The sequence below is a fragment of the Equus asinus genome, chromosome 26, assembly GCF_041296235.1.
Source record: "Equus asinus isolate D_3611 breed Donkey chromosome 26, EquAss-T2T_v2, whole genome shotgun sequence".
In the NCBI taxonomy this organism is placed as follows: Eukaryota; Metazoa; Chordata; class Mammalia; order Perissodactyla; family Equidae; genus Equus; species Equus asinus.
The window spans coordinates 37,872,111-37,895,001 of NC_091815.1; the positions used below are offsets into that span (position 1 = coordinate 37,872,111).

General features: G+C 42.0%; 1 protein-coding gene across 1 annotated transcript; it reads right to left on the reverse strand.

The window, feature by feature from the left end:
• Window positions 1-10,275: 10,275 nt before the first annotated feature.
• Window positions 10,276-17,282, reverse strand: LOC106840880 (leukocyte immunoglobulin-like receptor subfamily A member 6). Its single transcript, XM_070499241.1, has 7 exons — window positions 16,867-17,282; window positions 16,612-16,647; window positions 16,153-16,440; window positions 15,829-15,993; window positions 15,185-15,466; window positions 14,577-14,876; window positions 10,276-11,754 (listed from the first exon to the last, which is right to left on the reverse strand). The coding sequence occupies exons 1-7, from the start codon at window positions 17,012-17,014 to the stop codon at window positions 11,636-11,638; spliced, it is 1,338 nt and encodes a 445-aa protein (XP_070355342.1). The 5' UTR covers window positions 17,015-17,282; the 3' UTR covers window positions 10,276-11,635.
• Window positions 17,283-22,891: the final 5,609 nt, after the last annotated feature.

Consider the following 22,891-nt stretch of genomic DNA (forward strand, 5'->3'; position numbering starts at 1 on the left):
GATTTCATTGTCGTTGTGGTGGTTTAGGAGGTTTGGAAAGGAGTCTGCTATGTTCAAGTTGGCTCAGGGAGCTGCCCATGAGAACACACAAATGTGGTAATTCCTCAAGTTGTGGGTGTGTCTGGGGAGGGGAGATGGTCAACTGGGATGAGTTTGTTTGTAGGGAGGAGCTGGATTTGCAGGGTTGGAGAGTTCCCCTCAGCCTGATCATTGTCCTCATGTATTATCAGGTGGAGATAGTTGGAATTTACTTGAAGGAAGAAGGTGACCTGTGGGAGGATTTTGTGCAGGGGAGGGTCAGTGACAGATAAGCTTGGGGCTATGAGAATAAAAGACTCCATCAGGGAGTGAGGGACAAGGGAGTTGGGTTAGGGAACAAGAAGGAGGCTTATGAAGTGGCATCAACAAGATGTTTTGAGTCTTCAACTGAGCTTAACTAAGGTGATGGACAGGGGTCATGGAAGGAAGAGGTCAGGGGCAGAACTGCTAAACTTGTTCATTGTATACGAGGTAGAAGAGAGTGAGGAACTGAGGGCTCTTCCACTCTCTGCTTTGCTTGACTAGAGGAGCCAGTGGGGTTGTCAGGATGAGTGACCCCAAGAGGAGAAGGAAGCTTGGGGAGATGTTTATACAACTCTCAACTGACTCACGGTGGGGATCACATCTCCCTCCTGACCTGGCTCTGTGGTTTTGTTTCTCCAACCACTTCCTCTCTCTGACTTCCTTGTTTCTATAAGCAGCAGCACCTTCTCTTCATCACTCTTCATCAAAAGCTCTGAGTCATTTCTGCCTCCTCACCACCTCTTGCCCCCCAGACTATAACTCTTCATCTGATACTGTGGATTCTGTCTCCATGCTCTGGGCAAATGTGCCAGTTGGAGACAATTCACAGGTTTGCTGTTGTTTTTCCATTCATCAGTTGATGGACATTTGGGTTGTTGTCGCTTTTTGTCTATTGTGAATAGTTCTGTTATGAACAAATTTGCATAAGAGTTTGTTCAAATACCTGTTTGCAATTCTTTTTCTTTTCTTCTCTTTATTGTGATAAGAGCACTTAACATGAGATCTATTCTCTCTACACATTTTCATGCTTGGTATGGTATTGTTATGTATAGGCACATAGTTGTTTGTCAAGTCTCTAGAATGTGTTAATATTGCATAACTGAAACTGAGATCTAGAAGCATTTCTAGGTCATATTGTAATTCTGGGTTTAAGTTTTTAGGGAACTGCCAAACTGCTTTCCATGGTGGCTGAACCATTTCACATTCCCATCAGCCATGTATTTGGGTTCAGATTCTCCACATTCTCATCAGCACTTATTTTTTTCAAATTATGGCCAATCTAGTGGGTGTGAAGTGGTATCTTACTGTGGGTTTATGTGCATTTCCATAATGACTAATGTGTTGAACATCTTTCGTGTATTTGCTGTCCATTTGTATATCTCTTTTCTAGAAATGTCTATTTAAACCATTGACTATATATATATATTTATTGAGTTCATAATAGTTTATATCAATGTGAGATTTCCATTGTACATTATTTCTTGTCTGTCACCACACAAGTGCTCCCCTTCACCCCCTGTGCCGCCCCCTATTCCCTCCTCCTGGTAACCACTGAACTGTTTTCTTTGTCCTTGTATTTGTTTATATTCCACATATGAGTGAAATCATCTGGGGTTTGTCTTTCTCAGACTGGCTTATTTCTCTTAGCATAATTCCCTCAGGTCCTTCCATGTCATTGCAAATGGGATGAATTTATCTTTATTTTTTCTGGTTGAGTAGTATTCTATTGTATATATCTATATACCACATCTTCTTTATCCAATCATCAGTCAGTGGGCACTTGGGTTGCTTTCATGTCTTGGCTATTGTGAATAGTGCTGCGATGAACGTAGGGGTGCATATGCTACTTTGGATTGTTGATTTCAAATTGTTGGATAGCTACACAGTAGTGGGATAGCTGGGTCGTATGGCAGTTCTATTTTTAGTTTTTTGAGGAATCTCTGTACTGTTTTCCATAGTGGCTGCATCAGTTTGCATTCCCACCAGCACTGTATGAGGGTTCCCTTCTCTCCACACCCTCTCCAACATTAGTTATTTTTAGTCTTAGTGATTATAGCCATTTTAACAGGCATAAGGTGATATCATAGTGTCGTTTTGATTTGCATTTCCCTGATGATTAGTGATGTTGAACATCTTTTCATGTGTTTATTGGCCATCTGTATATCTTCTTTGGAAAAATGTCTGTTCATCTTCTCTGCCCATTTTTTGATCAGGTTGTTAGTGTTTTTTATTGTTCAATTGTGTGAGTTCCTTATATATTATGGAGATTAACCCTTTGTCAGATAGATGATCTGCAAATATTTTCTCCCAATTGTTGAGTTGTCTCTTTGTTTTGATTCTAGTTTCTTTTGCCTTGCAGAAACTCTTTAGTCTGATGAATTTCCACTTGTTTATCTTTTCTTTTGTTTTCTTTGTCTGAGAGGACATGGTGTTTGAAAAGATGCTTTTTAGTTGGATGTCAAAGAGTGTACTACCAATATTATCTTCCAGGAGTTTTGTAGTTTCAGGATGTATCTTCAAGTCTTTGATCCATTTTGAGTTTATTTTTGTGTATAGCGTGAGACAGTGGTCTACCTTCATTCTTTTGCATGTGGCTGTCCAGTTTCCCCAACACCATTTGTTGAAGAGACTATCTTTTCTCCATTGTATGTTCTTGGCAACTTTGTTGAAGATTAGCTGTCCGTAGATGTGTGGTTTTATTTCTTGGCTTTCAGTTCTGTTCCATTGATCTGTGTGCCTGTTTTTGTATCAGTATCATGAGGTTTTGATCACTACGGCTTTGTAGTATGTTTTGAAGTCAGAGATTGTGATGCCTCCAGTTTTGTTCTTTTTTCTCAGGATTCCTTTAGCAATTCAGGGTCTTTGGTTGCCCCATATGAATTTTAGGATTCTTTGCTCTATTTCTGTGAAGAATGTCATTGGGATTCTGATAGGGATTTCATTGAATCTGTAGATTGCTTTAGGTAGTATGGACATTTTAACTATGTTTATTCTTTCAATCCATGAGCAAGGAATCTCTTTATGTCATTATCAGTTTCTTTCAGTAGTGTCTTATAGTTTTCATTGTATAAGTCCCTCACCTCCTTGGTTAAATTTATTCCTAAGTACTTTATTCTTTTAGTTGCGATTGCAAATGGAATTGTATTCTTGAGTTCTCTTTCTGTAAGTTTGTTATTGGGGTATAGAAAAACAACTGATTTTTGTAAGTTGATTCTATACCCTGCAACTTTCCTGTAGTTGTTAATTATTTCTGTTAGTTTTCTGATGGATTTTTTTGGGTTTTCTGTATATATGATCATGTTGTCTGCAAACAGCGATAGTTTCACTTCTTCACTCCCTATTTGGATTCCCTTTATTCTTTTCTCTTGCCTAATTGCTCTGGCCAAAACCTCCAGTACTATGTTGAATAGGAGTGGTGATAGTGGGCATCATTTTCTTGTTCCTGTTCTCAGAGAGATGGTGCTCAGTTTTTGCCCATTTGAGTATGATGTTGGCTGTGGGTTTGTCATATATGGCCTTTATTATGTTGAGATAATTTCCTTCTATCCCCATTTTGTTAAGAGTTTTTTTTTTTTAATCATAAGTGGCTTTTGGATGTTGTCAAATGCTTTCTCTGCATCTATTGAGATGATTGTGTGGTTTTTATTCCTCAATTTGTTGATGTGGTGTATCACGTTGATTGATTTGTGGATGTTCAACCATCCCTGTGTCCCTGGTATGAATCCCACTTGATCATGATATGTGATCCTTTTAATGTATTGCTGAATTCGGGTTGCCAAAATTATATTGAGGATTTTTGCATCTATGTTCACCAGAGATATTGGGCTGTAGTTCTCCTTTTTTGTTCTGTCCTTGTCAGGCTTTGGTATCAGCATGATGTTGCCCTTGTAGAATGTGTTAGGAAGTGTCCCATCTTCCCTAAATTTTTGGAATAGCTTGAGAAGGATAGGTATTAAATCCTCTCTGAAAGTTTGGTAGAATTCCGCAGGAAAGCCATCTGGTCCTTGGGTTTTATTCTTTGGGATGCTTTTGATTGCTGTTTCAATCTCTTTCCTTCTGATTGGTCTGTTCAGATTGTCTGTTTCTTCTTGCCTCAGCTTTGCGAGGTTGTAAGAATCCAAGAATTTATCCATTTCCTCTAGATTATCCATTTTGTTGGCTCTTTTATATTCTCTTATAGTCTGTTGTATTTCTGTGGAGTCTGTTGTTATTTCTCCTCTTTCATTTCTGATTTTGTTTATCTGAGCTTTCTCTCTTTTTTTCATTGTAAGTTTGGCTAGGGGTTTGTCAATTTTGTTTATCTTCTCAAAGAACCAGCTCTTTGTTTCATTGATCCTTTCTACTGCCTTTTTTTCAATAGAATTTATTTGTGCTCTGATTTTTATTATTTCTCTCCTTCTGCTGACTTTGGGCTTTGTTTGTTTTTCTTTTTCTAATTCAGTTAGGTGTAGTTAGGTGTTTGAGATTGTTTGTTTGGGATTTTTCTTGTTTGTTAAGGTGTGCCTGTATTGTGATGAATTTCCCTCTTAATATGGCTTTTGCTGTGTCCTGTATGAGTTGGTACAGTATGTTATCCTTTTCATTTGTCTCCAGATACCTTTTGATTTCTCCTTCAATTTCTTCAATCATCCACTTCTTGTTCAATAGCATGATGTTTAGTCTCCACATCTTTGTCCCTTTCTCAGCTTTTATCTTGTAGTTAGTGTCTAGCTGTATAGCATTGTGATCAGAAAAGATGCTTTTTATTATTTAAACTTTTTAAAATTTATAGAGGCTTGCCTTGTTTCCCAACATATGGTCTATCCTTGAGAATATTCCATGTGCACTTGAGAAGAATGTGTGTTCTGCTGTTTTTGGGTGGAGTGTTCTGTATATGTCCCTGAAGTCCAATTGGTTTAGCTTTTCATTTAATTCCACTGTTTCCTTGTTGATTTTCTGTCTGAATGATGTATCCATTGATGTGAGTGGGGTGTTGAGGTCCCTTACTATTGTGTCATTTTTAATATCTTCTTTTATGTTTGTTAATAGTTGCTTTATGAACTTTGGTGCTCCTGTGTTGGGTGCATAGATATTTATAAGTGCTATTTCTTCTTGATTGAGCATCCCTTTGATCATTATATACTGACCCTCTGTGTCTCTCTGTACCTGCCTTATCTTGAAGTCTACCCTGTCTGATATAAGTATTGTGACATCTGCTTTCTTTTGTTTGCCATTAGCTTGGAGTATTGCCTTCCACCCCTTCACTCTGAGCTTGTTCTTGTCATTGGAGCTGAGATGTGTTTCCTGGAGGCAGCAAATTGTTGAGTCTTGTTCTTTAGTCCACCTTGCCACTCTGTGTCTTTCTATTGGAGAATTCAATCTATTTACATTTAGGGTGATTATTGACGTATGAGGGTTTAATGCTGTCATTATATCACTTGTTTTCCTGTTTCCCTTATTTCCTTTGTTTCTTGTCCCGTGTGTTTTGGCCTACCCGTTGAATTATATAGCTTTTTATGATGTGTTTCTTTGTTTTTTCCTTATTTATTTTGGTGTCTCTGTTCTGCTTTTTTTGTTTGGCAGTTACCCTGAAGTTTGTATTCAGAATCTCATGTATAAGATAGTCCATTTTGTGATGGCCTCTTATTTCCTTAGTCTAAACCGATTCAGTTCCTTTCTTCCTCCCCTCCTGGGTTGTTCTTCTCATATCTTACTTCAACTTGTGTTGTGAGTTTGTGGTTAAAGGGACAAGATTGTCTTTGTTTTTGGTGTTTTCTTTCCCTTTACGCTAATGCTATAGTTGAATATTTGCTATCCTATTTTGATTATGTCTACCTATTTATCTCCTTACTCTGTGTTTTGTGACCTCTTTCTCCATTTTTTTCTTCTTTCAGGTATGAGGGCCTTCTTGAGGATTTCTTGTAGGGGGCATCTTCTGGCTACGAAGTCCCTTAGCTTCTGTTTGTCTTGGAAAGATTTAATTTCTCCCTGATATCTGAGGAATATTTTTGCTGGATAGAGTATTCTTGGCTGAAGATTCTTGTCTTTTAAAGTTTTCAATATGTCGTTCCATTCTCTCCTAGCTTGTAAGTTTTCTGCAGAGAAATCCGCAGAAAGTCTGATAGGGGTTCCTTTGTAGATTATTTTCTTCTGCCTTGCCGCCCAGAGTATTCTTTCCTTGTCATTCATTTTTGCCAGTTTTACTACTATATGCCTTGCAGTAAGTCTTTTTACATTGACAAATCGAGGAGACCTGGAACCTTCCTCCACACATATTTCCCCCTCATTCCCTAGATTTGGGAAGTTCTCTGCTATTATTTCTTTGAACATGCTTTCTGCTCCATTCTCTTTTGCTTCACCTTCTTGAATACCTGTAATTCTTGTGTTGCATTTCCTCATTGAGTTGGATATTTCTCGGAGAGTTTCTTCACTTCCTTTTAGTCTTAGTTCTCTCTCCTCCTCTGTCTGGAGCATTTCACTATGTCTATCTTCGATTATGCTGATTCACTCCTCTATGATGTCCCCTTGAGCATTCAGGGAATCTGTATTTTGTTTCATCTCTTCCATTGTGTCTTTCATCTCTAATATTTCTGATTGATTCTTCTGTATAGTTTCAATCTCTTTTGTGAAGTAGCTCCTGAACTCATTGAATTGTTTCTCTACATTCTCTTTTACCTTGTTGAGTTTTTTGACGATAGCTATTTTGAATTCATTGTTGTTTAGCTTATATATTTCTGTGTCCTCAGGACTGAGTTCTGGATGCTTGTCGTTTTCTCTCTGGTCTGGAGATTTGATGTAGTGTCTGATGTTGGAAGGTCAGCTCTTTCTCATTCTGATAAAATTTGGTTACAGTTACAGCCTGTTGCCACTGTGTGGGTGTCAAGAGCTGCATATTCTGAGCCCTCTGTCTTCAGCCGAGATCCCAGGGGCTGGAGCCACACTGAGTGGGTGAGCAGTGGGGCTCTTTATGCTGCATGCTGTTGGGGATTTCTCGATCACCTCTCACTATCTGGTCTCCTGGGGTCTTGGCTTGATGAGGTCACCCAGCACAAAATGTTTCACCCCATTAGAGGGCTTCCCTCTAAGCTGAAAGGGCCCATGGGAGTCCCTGGGTGACCCTGTGAATGAGTGACCCCTCCTGTGCTCCTTCCCTCATGGATGCTCCCACTGCAGCAATCGCAGCCTTTAGGGGAGGGACCAAAGTTCTCTCTTACCCTGTTCCAGCTCCTCTGAGGGGGGCTCCAGCCTCTCCACCCTCCATCGTGTGTCTATGTGTCTCACCAAGGTTTTTGTGTTGTTAGGATTTCTTCTGTTGGAGTATGGATGTCCCTTTTTGTTGTGTGTTGGAGGGAAGAGTCCTGGGCAAGTTCACTCTGCCATGATGCTGATGTCCCATTTGGCTATATTTTAATTGAGTTTGTTGTTGTTGTTGAGTTAAAGGTATTTCTTATGTTTTGTGGATACTAGATTCTTATTATATATATGAATTGTTAATATCTTTCTAATTTTCTAGGTTGTCTTTTACACTCGATTCTGTTTTTTTATTGGACATGCTAGTTAAATTTTCACGAAGTTCAATTAATGTATCTTTTTTTTTTGCTCCTTGTGCTTTTAGTGTCATATCTGAAAAACTTTTCAAGTCCAAGGTTATGAAGATTTACTCTCTGTTTTTCTCTGAGTTTTATATATCTTTGCTCTTCTATTGATTAATTTCGACCTAATCTTTGAATGTGGGGTGTGTAACCATCCAGCTTCATTCTTTTGCTTGTGGATATCCCGTTTTCTGAACACGATTTGTGAAGAGTCTATTCTTTCCCCATTCAGTGGTCTTGGCATCACCATCAAAAGTCAACTACTCATATGTCTAGGTTTATATCTCATCCTTCGATTTTATTCCATGCAAGTATACATCTGTCCTCATGCAAGCAGGCATATTACTTTGATTGCTGGAGATTTCTAGTAGGTTTGAAATCAGGAAGTGTGAGTTCTCCATGTTTGTTCTTCTTTTTCCTGATATTTTGACTCGTGGGTCTTTTACAATTATCTTGACTTAAAGAAATGCCTTTTTTTTATTCTGTGGAAATGGCCTTGGGATTGCATTGATTTTGTAGATTGCCTTGGAGAGTATTGTCATCTTTACAATGTTAAATCTTCCAGGCCATGATCCTGGAATGTTTTTCCATTGATTTAGGTCTTCAAATTTTTTTTGAGCAGATTAAAAAAAACCCCAAAACTAAACTACAGTGTATGTGTCACACTTCCCTTGATGTATTCATTCCTATGTATGTTTTCTTTAGGATGCTGTTATGAGTCGAATTGTGTCACCAAAAATGATATGTTGAAGTTCTCATGGCCAGAACCTGTGAATGCGACTTTTTTGGAAAGTAAAGTCTTTGCAGATGTAATAAAATTGATTAAGATTATACTGAATTAGGGTCAGTCTTCATTCCAATATTTCTGATGTCATTTTTAGAAGAGGAAAGATGCTTCCCTAGAACCTATAAAATGAGCATGGCCTTGCTGACAACTTGATTGTAGACTTTTAGTCTCCAGAATTATAAGAGAATAAATTTCCATTTTGCTTTATTTTTTGCCAGTTCTTTTATTGAGGTCATAATTGTTTACAACATTGTGTAATTTCATGTGTATATTTTTATTTGTCAGTTTCTGTATAGACTGCATCGTGCTAACCACCAATAGTCTAATTTTTGTCAGTCACCATATATATATGTGCCCCTTTACCCCTTTAGCAACCCCAGAACCCCCTTCCCCTCTGGTAACCACTAATCTGTTCCCTTTATTCGTGTGTTTGTTTATCTTACAGTTAGGAGTGAAATCATGTGGTGTTTGCTTTTTTTTGTCTGACTTATTTCGCTTAACATAATACCCTCAAGGTCCATCCATGTCATTGCAAATGGGATGATTTCATCTTTATTATGACAGCAGTATTCAAGTACCTGATTCCTACTAGTCTTGGGGATGTGATGGACATAAAATAATTAATTACAAACTATATGTAACTATACACTGTGGCATGTGTTGTGTAGAATAAATATTTGGAGCTTGGAGATACATAACAGAGAGTCATAACTAGTCTGGGCATCATGGAAGGTCAACTTAGAGAAGGTGAAATAGAGGAGAGAGCTGAGAGATGTGGAGGAGTCATAGCTGAAGTGGCTGGGAGTGTTACGAATTCCAGGAGGAAGAAAGTGTATAGATAGAGGTCCCTTTGAAAGGGATCATGGTTGCTGAGCGCCATGTGGATCCTTTTGTCTAATATCAGGTCTGGGCTTATTTCCCCACAGTCCACACCACTTCCATCCCTGTACATACAGGGTGGGCATGTGGGGACCCAGGCACTGTGCCAGCCCAACTTCTCTGGTTCAGTGCAAATGATGAAGCAGACAGAATCAGACAGAACAGGGCATATGATAACCTCTGACATATGTTTACTATCGGAAAGGAGAGTTGCTTGTCTCCCATGACCTCTGATTCCCCCTCATTGGTGTCCAAGAAATGACCAGACATTCTGAGTGTGGTTCAGTCTGGAGCCAACCCTTCAAGTGTGACCAAATTCATTCCCTGATGGGGTTGAACACCATCTCCAAAGTAGCCCCCAAGTAAATATCATGGGCTCCATCCCAGTTCAGATTCTTGGGCCATTATTGGTCCAGGAACTCACATGAACCCACTTTAAATTGTAATTGCATATTGTCTGCTCTTGAGCAAAGTGTCTGTTCAGAGACCCAGTTTCTCACCTGGAAAGCAGCTCGTTGTCTGACTAGTTCAGGTGAGGTTGATCAGGCAGGAGATCATATTTTGAGGAAAACCCAATGCCAACCTGTGAACTATTTGCTATGACTGATCAAAAGCCACTTTATTAGAAATTAGTCATTATTGTAGGATATGGCCATCACCACCCTACTTCAACACCACCTCACTAAATTGTATGGAAAATAAACATAGTTTACAGAATAGAAATGCACTATCTACGAGTAATGATAAGTAGACTTATGAGTCACCAGATGAAAGTCCAGAAAAACACTGCCAGAAGAGTCTATCATTTCCATCTTGAACAAAACCATCTAACATTGCCTTACTTGTAACCACCATCATAGATTTCAAGGAATTCTTTCCTTTCCTTTGTTTGTAGAGTTTATCCTATGTATATATTATATGATATTTCCTTACTGACTTTAGCTAAATGGGATAATCTTAAACACACAGTTTTTATAATCTTCTTACATTTATTCATTATCATGTTTGAAGATGGATACACATGACCATTTTGGATTTTAGTTTACTCATTTTCACTGATGTTTATTTAATATTAAAGTTTCTACAAAGAACACCAAATTCTGTCTTTTTTGGTGCATGTAATGTTAAAGTGATTTTTGACTAATATGAATAACTCTCTTGCCAATAAACATGATTTTTGGCTAGTATGAATAACTCTCTTGTCAATGCACTGTGAATGGATCCTGCCGCATATGTACACATTTTCTCTAAAGTATGTAATTAAACATTATAGCTGTGTGTTTCTTATTTTAACTTGATAGGTATCATCTACTCTCTTAATTAATTGATGTAGTTTTCACTCTTGCAAGTAATGAATCAGAATTCTATATGCTCACTATTTTCTACCACAACTGATATTACCATTTTTCTCCTTGCATCTCATGTGGATGTGCTGCAATTTTGGACTTGTGATTTCACTGAAACTGTGTCACAACATTGACATAGGCATGATAATTACATGTAAAATACAGGGACACTTAAGTGCATTTTGGAGTGTAATTCAAGTTGTCCTATTGGCTTGGAGTGTTTTGTGAATGTCAGTAATGTGCATCACTTACCAGCTCTGCATCAGGGGCCTCACATTGGCACGTGGAAGTTGGCCATGAAGGGAGTGTAACACTGGACAAACTGGAGAAAGGCTTGAATCAGCGTTTTTAACAATGGATTTTTCAGGGAAAGTAAGAACCGTGCTATCACTTCAAACAGCAATGTCTTGAATCCAAGTGACGATATTTCTGAAGAAACTACACAGGTAGCATCTGATGAAAAGTGAAGGTCTTGAGGAGTCCAGAGAGGGTGTTAGGGCATCATCTTGGATTTATCTCTTTCAGGCTGCGTCTTTGTTATGGCAGTTTACTGATTTATTGAGACTGCATACTCTGACTGAAGAGGTGGAGACTCTTTAATATACATCAAGGTACGTTGTGAATACAAATAAAGAAGAATGTATTACATGACAGTGTAGTAGAGCATGAAAGTGTAAGGAGGTGTGGATCCAAATCTGCCATATGTGTTATACACTGATTTCACAGAAATGGGGAACGATAGGAGCCAGTCAGCATAACTTAACAGTTATCAGGAAGGATTGTTCCACAGTCAAATGGCAGAAGAATCTCAACATTGTCCCTGCACATGAGCAATGATTCCTCCATCTCACAATGACCTGCAGACAGTTCACACAGCATAAGCCCCAGATGCTCTTCCAGAACCTTCTGGGCACACAAAATTTATTTCCAAGACTCTACTGCTCCGAACAGTGCATTAGTCTCTCTTGTGTGTACCTCCTGGCTTGATATTAGGATCTTGTTGGGTTGTGCCAAGCCTCAAATAGCAGAATCCCGAGGATCAGCAGGATCATGCAAGCCACGCCCATCCGGATGAGGTTCTCTACTGTGTAGTCTTTGGAATGTGAGGCTAGGGATTGTGGACAGAAGGTACAGTGGTTAGAAGGGACCAAAATGACCCAAGAACCCCTGGACATCCCCCTAGGGCACCTGCTTCCTCCTGAAAGGGCATGACTATCTACACCAGCTCCATAACTGAGAATTTCTCCTGCTCACCACTCTTGGAGTCTGACTTGTTTTGTGATGGGCTGATGGTGTCAGCTCCTTCCAAGAACCAAAAAAAGGGGAGGAATGGATGAGGGGTTGATGTAACTCAAGCCTTTACCTGGGCTCTGTCTTCAATTCCCTCTGTTCTCATGCCATAACTGTTATGCAGTCCCTTAATGAACACTTTCTATGCTATAGAAGGATTCCCTCTGTTCTCATTGGATTTTTTTGTTTCCTTTTGTTTTTTTGAGTTTAGAACGTGCTTCTGAGTCACTGTAGAACAGAGTTTGGATGTGCTTCAAAAGGTCAGATTGATGAGAAAAATGATCTTGCAATACAGAAATAATTTGGTTATTGTATGGTCTCTGTTCATTCTGGGACACAGACCATGTAAGATAACTTCTAGATATGAGAGCTATTTATTCGACAATTGAGGACGGAGTGTTGGTTGGACACACACACACACACACACACACAGAAGGAGAGAAAGAGAAAATTCCAACCCTTCAGCTTAAGTTGGAGAATTACGTGAAATAAATTAGATAAGAATGAGGCAGAGCTGTTATGAACAGTTTCACAGTGCAGATCACACTTGAAGATGACCTTTAAGCTGATTCCTGAATAGAAAAAGGAGGCTGAGAGGGCCGTGTGAAGACCCAGACGAGGTGCGTCTCAGGCTGCAGGAAGAGCAGGTGCCCGGAAAAATCTCAGTCTATTCTTCAATAAGGAATAAGTCACGGCTGTGGGATGTAGGGAGGGTACAGAGGAGAAGGGAGAGTTCAGTTTCAGGGGCTTGGTGTATTCGAGACACACCAGAAAGGACAGAACAGGGAAGCTCCATCACTATCATTACCATCACCATCATCATCATCATCATCATCATCATCATCATCATCATCATCATTCTCTCTTTCTCTGTCTCACTCTTCCTCTCTCCTTGGAAGAACTCTGGAAACTGCTATAAGGTTTCGAGAAGAGAAGATTATTCATTCAATTTTATATTTGAAATTTTCATGCTAAAATGCTGGGTAATAAACAATGTTGTAAGTCTGTGTGGGTCTCCCAGATTCATTGAAATTAAAATCATGTAGTAGTTAATAGCACTCAATAAACAAAAAGTGAATGAAAAAAGATAACCTCTACCCTCTGCATAAACAATACCCAGAACCAAGGAAGTCCACAGTTCTGGTCTTCCATGCTTTAGGGGAAAAGAGAAAATCAGTGGGATTGCAAAATTGGGTGAGCCCAAAAATAGGTCATCCTGCAAATCTATTAGAACCAGTTTTGAAATTAAAATAACATTGAGAAAAACAAATTGATCAATTCTAATTATACATTTCCATGTAAAAATTCTAAATAAGCTTATACAAATCAGAAAGCATGAATGAACAATAGAGGCCATTCAGTGCGGTTAATATCAAGATGTTGATACTAAAAAGTTTTTTAAATGTATGTCACCATGGTTGAAAGCAAAGAGAAAAAATACAGAAGATAATACAAAAGCCTAGAAAAATTCCTAACTTCTATTAAGAAAAGAATATTTTTTCCAAATAAAACCTGAATGTAACAAAAAAAAAGGATTGACATGGGTAGGTCGATAGTGTTAAATATATATAAAATACAGATTTTTGATACGTCTGACATAAAAAAGTTTGGGCAAGAAATGAAGATGTTTTGTTGAAGTGATACTCAGGTACATCTTAACATGTTACTTTGTCATCATCATGATAAGGTATTTGATGCAAAAACAATGTGTACAATCTTGAAACAAAGAAGTAGAAATTCAGTTTTCTTGAGGTTAATATATTTATTGTCAGTGAATCAGAGGAGATCAACTGAAAAACAATTGAAATGTGGAGAATTTGTAGTAAGATAATAGGGTATAAAATTAATGTAACCAAACCAGTATCATTGTTATCTGTACTTAATTGTAATTTAGAAATTATAAAGAAATCAAAGATCTTACTTATAAATAAAGTGCTTGAACAATTCTTAAGCTACGAGTGTAGATGACTATATGAATAAACCTTCAAAAGGGGGCTGAAGTCATTAATAAACCTCCCTTTTAAGTGTCATTTATAAGAAAACTTGATATGAATAAGAAATTATTCTCCACAATGAATGTATAGATTTACCCTAACCCCATGAAAACAGGAATAGAATTGCCTATTTTTAAGACATAAATCTTTATAACCTAAATGTGTAAATTTCTGTAGGCAAGAGCTGCCTCTTTCCTGGAGGCCCGTGGCTCCGCTGCATGCCTGCCCCATCCCTGCTCCCCTGGACACAAGCCCGTCCTCGAGCATCAAGGGGACATCGCATCCTCTGAGAGACTCTCAGAAGTGCCTGGGGGTGGTCCGTGCTCCCTCTGAGCAAAGGGCCTCGGTGACTCACCAGTTGATGAAGGAGAGGGGTTGGGGCTGACCCTGGAGTCCCCACCTCATTCACACTCTTCTCCCACATCTGCCCTGTGGGACCCAAGACCCTTCAGCCCAGCACGCACCTCGTAGACCCAGGTGAGGGGGAAGCGGGTGTGCAGGGGTGGGAGGGTCTCTGAGGGGAAGATCCCTTCTGGATGACCCTCACTCAGAGCCCCCTTTCTCCCATCACAGCCCTGAGCTCTCTTGGAGGACAGGACCCCAAATAGGTCATAGGGACAGAGGGGACAGGGCTGGGGCTCCTCACCTGAGACCCGGAGCTCCAGGGGGTCACTGGGGAGTGACAACAGGTGGGGGGAGGTGCTGTGTGAGCCGTAGCACCTGTAGGTCCCCTCATGGTCTGAGGTCAGAGGACCGATGGTGAAGTTGGCCTGAAAGGGGGCGGCCGTGTCCTGCAGACGAAGGAGCTGGGGAGGAGCAGGTGACCCCTCCTTGGACAGATGGAAGGTATCCGACCAGATCTCAGAGCGACACTGCAGGGTCACGTTCTCTCCCCTGGACACCGAGGGCCCCGGCTGGGCTGTGAGGGAGGGTTTCTTGTACATTCCTGAGTGAAGGGAAGGTTGTGATATGTAGAGAGCTGCCCCCTCCCCACACAGCCTTAACCCTGAGCTGAGGGGCCACCATCCTCTCTCCAGGGACTCTGTCTGTGACCCCCTCTCAGCTCCTCTCAGTCCCTCTGGGTGGGTCTCTTTTCTATCCTGGACCCTCACTCGCCCTTTCTTGCTCCCTTTTCCTGGACCACTGTTCCATCTCAGCCTTTGCTCCAGAGCCCTCTCCCTGGAACCCATCACCACTAGGAATGACGCTGGATCCAGGACCCTGAGCTGAAAATAAGGACATGGGGCTCCTCACCCGCAATCAGGATGTCCAGGGGTGCACTGGGGGCTGACCACACATGGGAGAGGTTGTATCCACCGTAGCATCTGTACTGGCCCCCGTGGGTGTGGTCCACATGGCCCAGGGGGAAGTCAGGGCTGTGCTGCCCATGAAGATGCTGGAGGGGTGTGAGCCCCTCATCCCTGGTCAGAGCGAATCTGTCAACACCGGCCTCTGAGAGACACTGGAGGGTCAGGTCGTCTCCAGAGAGCACCAGCGAGCCTGGCTGGGCTGAGAGGGAGGGCTCCCTGTACACGCCTGGAGAGAAGGGACAGTGGTATTGAAGGGGAAGCACACCCCATATTGCCAACTGGGGCCTGCAGTGAGCTAGTTCTCACTGGTTGATCCCCAAATATTCTGCTCTGTGGTTCAGGACCCAGGAGGTCAAATCACTGGCCCCCACCACCCTAGGGCTTTTCGGGGCACACAGCTTGGCTCAGTCATTTTGGGGTCCCAGGAAAGTGATGGGTCAGGGGAGCCCTCACCTGTGACCTCGAGGTGCAGAGGGTTGCTGGGCTGTGACCACACATAGGGGTAGGAGCTGTGAGAACCATAGCATCTGTAGGTGCCCCCATGGGAGGTGTTCACGGGGACCACAGGGAAGACAGCCTGCTACCTGCCATTATGGATCCTCAGCTCCATTTGTTGGGGTGAGTTAGCTCCTCCCTCCTTCAGCAGATGGAAAGTGCTAGATGTGACCTCTGAGCTGCACCAGAGGGACACATTTCCTCCTGAAGCCACCACAGGGCCTGGGTGGGCTGAGAGGGAGGGTACACTGTAGGCTCCTGAGGGAGAAGGAGGGAGCTGTGTTAAAGGGGGGACCGTCAGCTCACGTACCCCAGGTGTGGACTGTGAGGGCTGAGGTCCCCTGAGCCCACACTCTGGTCCCTTCCGCGGATGAGGAGGAGCCCACAGTGGGAGGGCACCCAGCTCCTCCCCCTCACCTGTCACCACCAGGGGCAGGGGGTCACTGCGCTCTGATGAGCTGTTCATGCTGGTGTTGTACGCACACTGATACAGCCCTGCAGTGTGTGAGCTCATAGATTCGATGGAGAAACTGGTCTTGTTGCTGGAGTCCTGTGGGGTCTCTGTCTCCACGGGTATAGAAACCCTCTCTTTATACAGATGGTAGACTTCAGCCCTCAGAGACCCCTGACACCAGATGGTCACAGGGCTCCCCTTGGTGACCACAGGGCCTGGCTCAGCCCAGATAGAGGGTTTAGGGGGGGTTCCTGGAAAGGAATCATAATTGAAGTGTTTGGGGGACCCTTCTCCCCTCAGCTTCCCCAGCTGTCACTCAAGACCCCACCCAGAGTGGTCACCATCAGCCCAGACTCTCTGTTTTTCCCAGGAGGCAAGGGAGGTTTATAGGGCTAAAGCAGGAGGTGTGTGTGAGGACTCACCTGCTTGTACCTGGTTCCACAGACTCCAACACAACCCTGGAAGAGAATTCCCTGTGAGGGCACGTCTACTCACCCACACAGAGAAGGTCCAGGCCTGGTCTAGGCCCCTGAGCACTGGGGTCTGTTCAGGGCACTGAGCACACTCTCCTCCCCATAGAAGTTCTGCCCCTTCTGAGCCTCCTGAGTCCTGGGGTCTCAGGGATCAGGACCTGGGGTTGGAGGAGACACTGTCCCTCCTCTTTTCCCCAAACTCACCCAGGCAGAGGAGGACAGTGAGAACAGGTGTGCTGGCCCTGCCTCCCATGGTCCCCAGTGGTGCAGACAACTGAGAAAGTCCACAGAGCCCGGCAGGACAGACAGACGGAGAGGGTGGGCAAGGTCCACGCTCTGTGTGACACGTCATGGGTTCCTCATCTGTGGCCTCACAGGAAGGGGAACAGTTTCTCCCAGGGCCTCACTCTGCTCTCTCTGAAGGATGGAGCCGAGGAGATGGCAGGCTCTGGGGACCCTCCAGACCAGCTCTGAGTCTCTGCATACCCCAAACACTCTGCCTCCAGTTCATACCAAACCCAAATCCTGAGAGTGACACGTGTCCCAGAACATGAGGTTTGGAGAGGAGCCAGCACAAGCTCTGTTCCAATTCTGACTCTGCCACTTACAGAGGCTTTGTGACCTGGGGCCAATCACTTCCCTTTGCTGAGCTTCTGTAAATGCAAATTTTCTTCCTTTTCTTCCTCAGTCAGGCAGTCAGTCCATATTTACTGAGCAGTTACCATGTCCAATCATGGAGCCAGGCGCTGGAGGGTCATTGGTGAAGCTGACAGATTCTTTCCCTGGACTCGTGGGCTCAGATAAATGAAGACAGACATTACAAATATTTAGGTGGCAAAGAATTCAGTTACAGCCTTGTTTTAATACAAGTTGACATAAAAAAGAAAACAGGCGACAGTGAGATTCAGTAATAGGTAGTCATCCTGCAGCCTGGATCCTTGTTGTGAGGGGTTCTTCTGGAAAGGAGTGACCCAAGGCATGAGCAGGGATTAGCCCAGAGGTGGTGGTGGTAGGCATCCTCGGCCAGAAAGATCTGAGCTCTTCTCAGAATTGAGAGCATCAGGAGAAGGTTGGGCCTTGTCACACAGGATCTTGAGCACCATGCAACTATTTTGGATTTTACCTTTAAGGCAATGGGAATATTTTAAGCAACAGACAGTTTGAACAGATTTCTGTTTTAAAAAGAGTACCACCAAGAAGAAATGTGATGCTAGAAGGCTCTGCTGATAATTAACTCTATTGAAATAAAACTCCGACATTATCTGGCCCATGGGTGGTGTGTTGATCATTGTTTTAAGTCATTCCCTGATTTTCTCGTATAACCCTTGCACAAACCTATAACACAAAATACATTTACAGTTGAGTGGAACGAGACAGGACAGCTTCTTGATCCCTCAGGTTGGAAAGGAGTTGTCTAGGTCAGACTGGCTGAGGGAGCAACCAGAGGAAGGCTCAGAATTGTTAAGTAGCTCAGTTTCTGTGTGTGTTTGGGGTTGTGTGTGGTTAAGTGTGATGAGTTTGGTGGAGGAGGAGAGTTGTGTTTGCTGGGGCTGGTGAGTTTAACTCAGGCCTGATTATTCACAGACCCGAACATCAGATGGTGTAACTTGTATCTTTTTTGGAGATGGAAACTGTTGGAAGGGTTATAAGCAGGGCAGGATCAGACCATATAGGGTTATTGGAAGAGTCCTTTGGAGCCAGTGAGAGGAATGAGCTGGAGAAAGGAGTGGGGGCCTGGATTGGAGGACCAGGAAGGAGGCTCATATGATGACACAGATGAGACCTCCTGAGTCTTGCAGTGGATCAGGGATATTGTTAAGAAGGACTCAAGGGGCGTAGTGGTGTGGATGTGATGACTGGATGTGAAGTGCAAGAGAGTGAGTTACTGAGGGCTGTTCCTCTCTGTGCTTTGGTGCCTGGAGGAGCCAGTGGGGCCCTCATGGGGAGGATGACCCTGGGGGAGAATCAGGCTTGAGGAGATGCTTAGAAGACTGACCATCATTTCTCAGTAGAAACAGAGCCCTTCCTCTTGATCTAGGATGGTGGATTTTCTTCCTTCCAAACCCTTACTTTCAGTGACTCCCTTGCTTCCATAAGTCAGCACTACCTTTTTCTTCATCAACTTCCTTCAAACCTCTAAGTCATTTCTACCTCCTCAGTGCCCCTTCTGCCCCTGGGCAGAGCTCTTCGTCTCACACTGTGGATTCTTTCTCAGGCACTGGGGGAGAGCACTTGTTGGAGGCAAAAAAATTTAAATAATGAACACAGACCCAGGAATGTGTAAGACAATTTATATAGTTGATCTCCCAGCAAAAGAAAATGATACTAATGAAGGAAAATACATTTGAAGAAATATGTAGCTGACCATTTCAGAGATTTGTTGAAAGTCATAAATATACCCATTCAATATGCTCTGCAAATACAATAGGATAAGCTTTAAAAACCATGCCCACACATCTCATAATCATAATCCAGTTGGTGGAAATAAAAAAACCCCACAAAAGTTGAGAACATCCAGAGAAACATGCCACAAAACGCACAGAGGAAAAATGATCTGAATGATTACAGATTTCACATCAGAAACCATCCAGGTCAGAAGATGCTAAAGTTCTGAGAGACATGAAGAGCCACCTGGAATTCTTCTGGATGTGTCCTGAGGAATGAAAGCAAAATGAAGTCATTCTGAGACAAAGGAAACCGAGAGAATTTGTCCTCAGACCTGTCCTAAAAGAAATAAGGTAAATTTATCAGGAAGAAAAAAAATAATTTTGAGGGAAATTTGTAAATTCAAGAACAAAGAAAGAGAAAAATATGGTAAATATTTAGGTAAATGTCATAGCATATTTTTGTCATCTCAATTCTTTAAAATGTGTTGGGCTGTTGAAAGCAAAACTGATCACCTTGCGCGGTGAGATTTTTTATGTTTGTAGGTGTAACACACAACAGCTACAGCACAAAGGGGTGAGGGTGAAAGGACCTATATGGTGCTGATAAGACTTCTACGTTTCTCTTGAAGAGGTGAAATGTTAAGTCTGTGGACTCTGCGAAATTAGGTGTGTACATTATAATACCTACAACAGCCACTTAAGAAACAACATGTAAAGAGTTACAGCTGGAATAGCAATAAATAAATTAAAAATGGAATACTAAAAAGTATTCCAAAAAGCCAAAATAAGACAGGGAAAGGAAAACTGAAGAAACACCAATAGAGGCAACAAGCATAAAAGAGACAATACGATGGTAAACCCCAAAAAGAACCTTCAATAATTACGTTAAATATAAACAGTGCAAGTACAATTAAATGGCAGAGATTGTAGGACTGGAATAACAAGAACTATGACCCCACTCCAGGCGGTCTACCAGAGGTTCACTTTAATACAATGAGGTAGGTAGGGTAAAAGTGAGAGGATATGTTATGGAAACATTAATTAAAAGAACATAAATGGCTGCCTAAGTTTCCCATTGCTGCTGTAACAAATTACCACAGATTTAGTGGATTTAAAGAACACAAATTTATCATCTTACTGTTCTGGAGGTCAGAAGTAAAAACGTCAGTCTCACTGGGCTAAAGTTGAGATGGCACAGTGGTGCTTGATTTTGGAGACTCTGCTGTGAAAATCAGCTTCCTGTCCATTTCCAGCGTCCAGAGACTGCCTGCTGTACGTGGCTCCTGAGCCCTGCCTTCCATCACCGCAACCTCTTGGTTCCATCATTGTGTTTCCTACCACTGACTCTGGTCCTTTTGTCTCGCTCTTACTGACTCATTATTGTCAGGTGGAGGCTACAGTCCAGGTCTCCCACGTGGCTCCCTTGACACCCACTGTGTCACTCCTGGGGTCCTAACAGCCTTAGCCCATCTGCTGCCTTCTCTCCACTGTTGGAGTATTCTCATGTTTCTTGTATGTACGAGGTCCAGGAGTTTTACTGTGCCTTATAGGGGGTTAGAGCGACATACCACTACTTCCTCTTGGTGTCAACTGGAAGTCTGAAAAGCAAGTGACTTTTATACACTGATGATGTATCCAGTGACATTGGATCAATTCTTTCCAAATTAGAATAATAGATCTTTATATCATTTTGGGTTTTCCATGTACACAGTTGTGTAATCTGTGAGTAATACACATTTATTCCATCCCTTCACTGCTTATCACATTTTTTTTTTTGCCTTTTTTGTTTGGTTGATTCTTACAGTTGTCCTGGATAGAAGAGGTCATAGTGAACATTCTTGTCTTATTCTCAGCCACAGGCAGAAAGATTTCAAGTTTATACCTGTAAAAATTATTTCCATTGTAGATTTTTAAAGGTGCTTTCATAAATGATAGGAAGTTCCCTTTTATTTCTGAGATTTTTTTTTCATTATAGATGGTGATGTATTTTGTTTGTTTGTTTCCATTAGTATAATTTAAGGCTAAAACCAAACAGCATGAAAATGCTAATTTTGCCAGGATTTGGAACCATGACTGGTGAGAATTTTAATTTGAAGAACTCCTTTGGCAAATGGTTGGCAGCAGCTACTAAATTCTCACACACACACAACTTAAGATTTGGCAATTCCAGTCCTCGGTGTATATACAACAGAAATGTTCCCCAAGAGACACACAAAAAGACACATTCACAGGCGCGTCCAGGATTATAAGCCCCAAACAGAAACTTTCCCAACACCCATCGACAACACAATGGATAAAATAAGTTTTGGGGCATTTGCCCAATGAAATACTGCACATGACTCTCAACCTCATGAGCCTAATGATGAGCAAAGGAAGCCAGACACAAAGATGATGCTGGGACTTGATTTATTAAGATGACAAACTCTGTAAGAAAGTGCCTGTTTTCCAGAGTCACTCACAATTTTGCATTTCTACCACTGTTATCGTGTGAATGTTTGTGTCCCTCCAAAATCTTACGTTGAAATCTAAGGCCCAAGGGGATGGCATTAGGAGGGGGGCCTTTGGGAGATGACTGTGTCATGAGAGGGAGGCGAAGCCCTCATGGGTGGATGAGTGCCCTGATCAAAGAGACCCCGTAGAGCTAACACCCCTTCCACCCTGTTCAGAGACAAACAGAGTCTGCCACCTAGAAGAAGGACCTCACCCAAACACAGAGGGACCTCATCTCAGATTTCCAGCCTCAAGAATGGTGAGAAATAAATTTCTGTGGTTTATAAGCCACCCTGTCTATGGTGTTTTGTTATAGCCACCAGGACAGGCTGAGACACCAGCAGTGCATAAGAGATTCAGATGCTTCCACCTCTGCCACTACTAGGCCTTGTGAGTATTTTTTCTTTAAGCCATTCTAATAGGTATGTCTTGGTGTCTTATTGTGGCTTTAATTTTTTTTATCTTCCTAAGGGCTAATGATGCTAAACATCATCTCATGTGCTTATTTGCTTATTCTCTTTGGTGAGGTGTTTATTCAAATGTTTTGCTCATCAAAAAAAAAAAAAAAAATTGGGGGGCCAGCCCAGTGGCGTAGCAGTTAAGTTCATGTGCACCATTTCAGCAGCCTGAGGGACACTGGTGCAGATCCTGGGCATGGACCTACACACTGTTTATCAAGCCCTGCTGTGGCAGGCATCCCACATATAAAGTAGAGGAAGATGGGCATGGATGTTAGCTCAGGGCCAATCTTCCACAGCAAAAAGAGGAGTATTGGCAGTGAATGTTAGCTCGGGGCTAATCTTCCTCAAAAAAAAAATTGGTTGTTTTTGGGGCCAGCCCAGTGGTGTAGTGGTTAAGTTTGTGTGTTCTGCTTCGGCATCTCAAGGTTCATGGAATTGGATCCTGGGTGGAAACCTGCACACCGCTCATCAAGCCATGCTGTGGCTGCATCCCACGTACAAAATAGAGGAAGATTGGTAACAGAGGGTAGCTCACAGACAATCTTCCTCACCAAAAAAAGGTTGTCTTTTTACTGCTGCGTTTTGAGAATTATTTATATATTCTTTTTTAATTTAACATCTCATTTTATCCCACAATTATCCTACAGGGTCTGCTTTTGTGAGAATGGGTAGGAAGTTCTTCTTCACATACCAGCATATTCCCTAACAGATTCCTTTTTTTTTCAGGTGTACATCATCATATATTTTGATTTCTGTGTAGATTACAACATGTTCACCAACCAAAGACTAATTACAGTCCAGGGATGTATTTTTTCAGGAGCTTTGAACCTGTTGCTGTGGTCATTTTTCTATTTATTCTTTTATGTTTGAAATATATTGATTGATTTTTGA